This window comes from Aptenodytes forsteri, unplaced genomic scaffold, assembly GCF_000699145.1.
Source record: "Aptenodytes forsteri isolate BGI_AS27 unplaced genomic scaffold, ASM69914v1 Scaffold7, whole genome shotgun sequence".
Classification (NCBI taxonomy): domain Eukaryota; kingdom Metazoa; phylum Chordata; class Aves; order Sphenisciformes; family Spheniscidae; genus Aptenodytes; species Aptenodytes forsteri.
In genome coordinates this window covers 1,320,260-1,322,538 of record NW_008795919.1, presented here as the reverse complement: position 1 = coordinate 1,322,538, position 2,279 = coordinate 1,320,260, and the positions used below count along the sequence as shown (strand labels likewise).

Sequence of the window (2,279 nt, the reverse complement as noted above, 5' to 3'; positions counted from 1 at the left end):
CCGGCGGCTGAGCCCGGCGACATCTGCCCTGTCCTTGTCTTTGTCCCCGCAGGGTCCTGGGGCTGCTTGGCTGGTGCCAGCAGTCGTACCAATGGCTCAAAGTGCATCGTGTCCCGCAGCGGCGGGGGCGAGTCTGGCCCCGGGAGTGCCCATGGCACCGGGGGACCAGCTGGCAGCGGTGCAGAGATGCTCTGGGGCAGCTCCTGCAACCCGGGGACAGTGAGCAGCCCCACTGTCCTCCCATCTCCTGGCCCCAGACGGGGTCCTAGGCAGCTCCCAGGGGTGGCACATTATCGGCTGAGCTACTGAGTGGAGCCGGGCACAGTGCCGGGGCAGCTGCCCCTGTGCCGGGGCTCAGTAGTAGTGGACACGGCCCAGGGTGCCGGTGCCAGTGCCCAGGATGTCGGGCTGCCCGTTGCGCCAGATCTCGCGGATGATGCGCTCGCGCTCCTCCAGCCGCTGCGCCCGCTCCAGCTCCTCCGCTGAGGCAAAGACATTGACAGCCAGCGCTCCATCCCCAGGGCCATGGCTCTCCAGCGGGATCTCGGTCACTGGCAGCAGTGACTCAGATGCCGCACGGTCAACAGTGTCCTCCTCTTCCTCATCCTCATCCTCATCCTCCTCGTCCTCGCTGAGGTCCCTTGGGTGGGGTGGGGTGCGCGTGGGAGGCTGGCAGGAGAGGCGCAGCACCAGCAGGCACAGGGTCAGCACCAGCCCGAAGCAGACACCCAGCACAAAGTAGAGCCCAAAGCTCTCGGGGTTGGCTGCAGGGAGAGAAGAAGGGATGAGGGACTGGCCCATGCCTGCCGTGGGGCCTGTGGTGGCCCCGGGATCCCCCTGGGACGTCCCCACCGGTTCTGGGCGGGCTCACCTCGGATGTGTGCATATGCGGCCATGCTGTTGCTCAGCAGCTCCATGTCCCGCCTGCGGCTCTCCATCCTGCACCCAGTCACACTCAGTGTCTCTGGGGACGGCACGTACTTGGCATCTGTGGGACATGGCAGCTGAGAAAGGTGCTGCTGGGGGCTGGAGCTCCCCTCAGAGCCCCCTGTCCCCTCTGGGGCCATTCCTGCATGCGTCCATGCTCCGAGCCAGAGCAGGGACTTGTACCCGGTCTGGGCTGCTCTGGCCAGGGCCAAGCCCCACCAGGTGCTGAACCACACCCGACCCACTCCCACCGCCCTGCTGTCCTTCCCGTGGGACCAGGACAGATACGGCGCCTCCAGGACACCGCGTCAAGCAGATCTGTGGCACTGGGCCAGGCTTTCCATCCCGTGACCCAGCCACGGGCCATGAGGGCAGGCTCAGTGCTGAGCGGGACCAGGGTCCCAGCACACCCCTGCCAGCCTGCCCGTGCCGGCAGGGCCACGGAGCACGTGAGAGCTGATGCTGCCTGTGCACATGTGCACGCACACGTGTGCTCCCCACGCAGCCCCTCCCCGTGCTGCTCCCAGGCCAGTTCCAGCCTCGGCTGTTTGCCATGGGGCCCCATGGCACGGGGGCACGGACCGGGCCATGGTGCAAAGGCCGCCAGGTCAGCAGGCAGCAGGGAACACTGCTGAGCTGGGGCTGACCCCACAGCCCCCCCATCTCCCACTGCGGCCCTGGAGCAGGATGGGCAAGGGGCAGGCACTGGCCCCGCTGCAAGAGGAAAAAGCTGCCTGCACCCTCCCAGCGGGGCCGGCCATGGCTCCCATGGGAACCTGCCCTGGGAGCTGGGAGGGGACATGGGTGCCTCACGCCTTCTTCTCCATGACACCCCATGGGGACGGGCTGCCTGAGCCCCCGCTGGGGTGCAGGGGCCAGCACCCACCTCCTCCTGCCCAGGGACCCACGTGGCCCCAAGCAGCTGAGCACCAGCCCTGACAGCCCAACCCCACAGCCCCTCACTGCCCCGTGATGCTGGTGTGGGGCCGGGTCCCCCTCAGCTGTGGGGTGCCAAGGCCCCCAAGGTGTGGGGCTGGGTGCGGGGCAGGGCGCAGGCCTGGGCAGCGGGCAGGGCGGGAGGTGATGCAGCGCCCGGCCCTGGCAAGGGACGAGCTCATTTCCCAGAAACGGCTCCACGGAGGGAGGAATGAGGAAAGAAATGCAGAAAATGTGACACATCAGCAGAACCATTCCCGGACAGTCCACTGCTGCGGGGCTGCCGCATGTCCCAGGGCTGGGCCGCCCCTCGTGGTGGGACACCCCGAAACATGGCCAGCAGTGTCCCCAGGGGAGTCCCGCTGCCCTCCTCACTGCCAGCCCCATGCAAGGGGGCCAGCTGGTAGCTGCACAGC

General features: G+C 68.0%; 1 protein-coding gene across 1 annotated transcript in view; it reads right to left on the bottom strand.

The window, feature by feature from the left end:
- Positions 1–34: 34 nt before the first annotated feature.
- LOC103903522 (protein eva-1 homolog B) overlaps positions 35–2,279 on the bottom strand; it is a 4,560-nt gene continuing 2,315 nt past the window's right edge. The window contains exons 2-3 of the mRNA XM_009284731.2: positions 872–988; positions 35–764 (exon numbers count right to left, since the gene is read on the bottom strand). Of these exons, the coding sequence (XP_009283006.1) occupies positions 355–764; positions 872–938 (477 nt within the window). The 5' untranslated portion in view covers positions 939–988 and the 3' untranslated portion in view covers positions 35–354. The remainder of the gene's footprint in view (positions 765–871; positions 989–2,279) is intronic.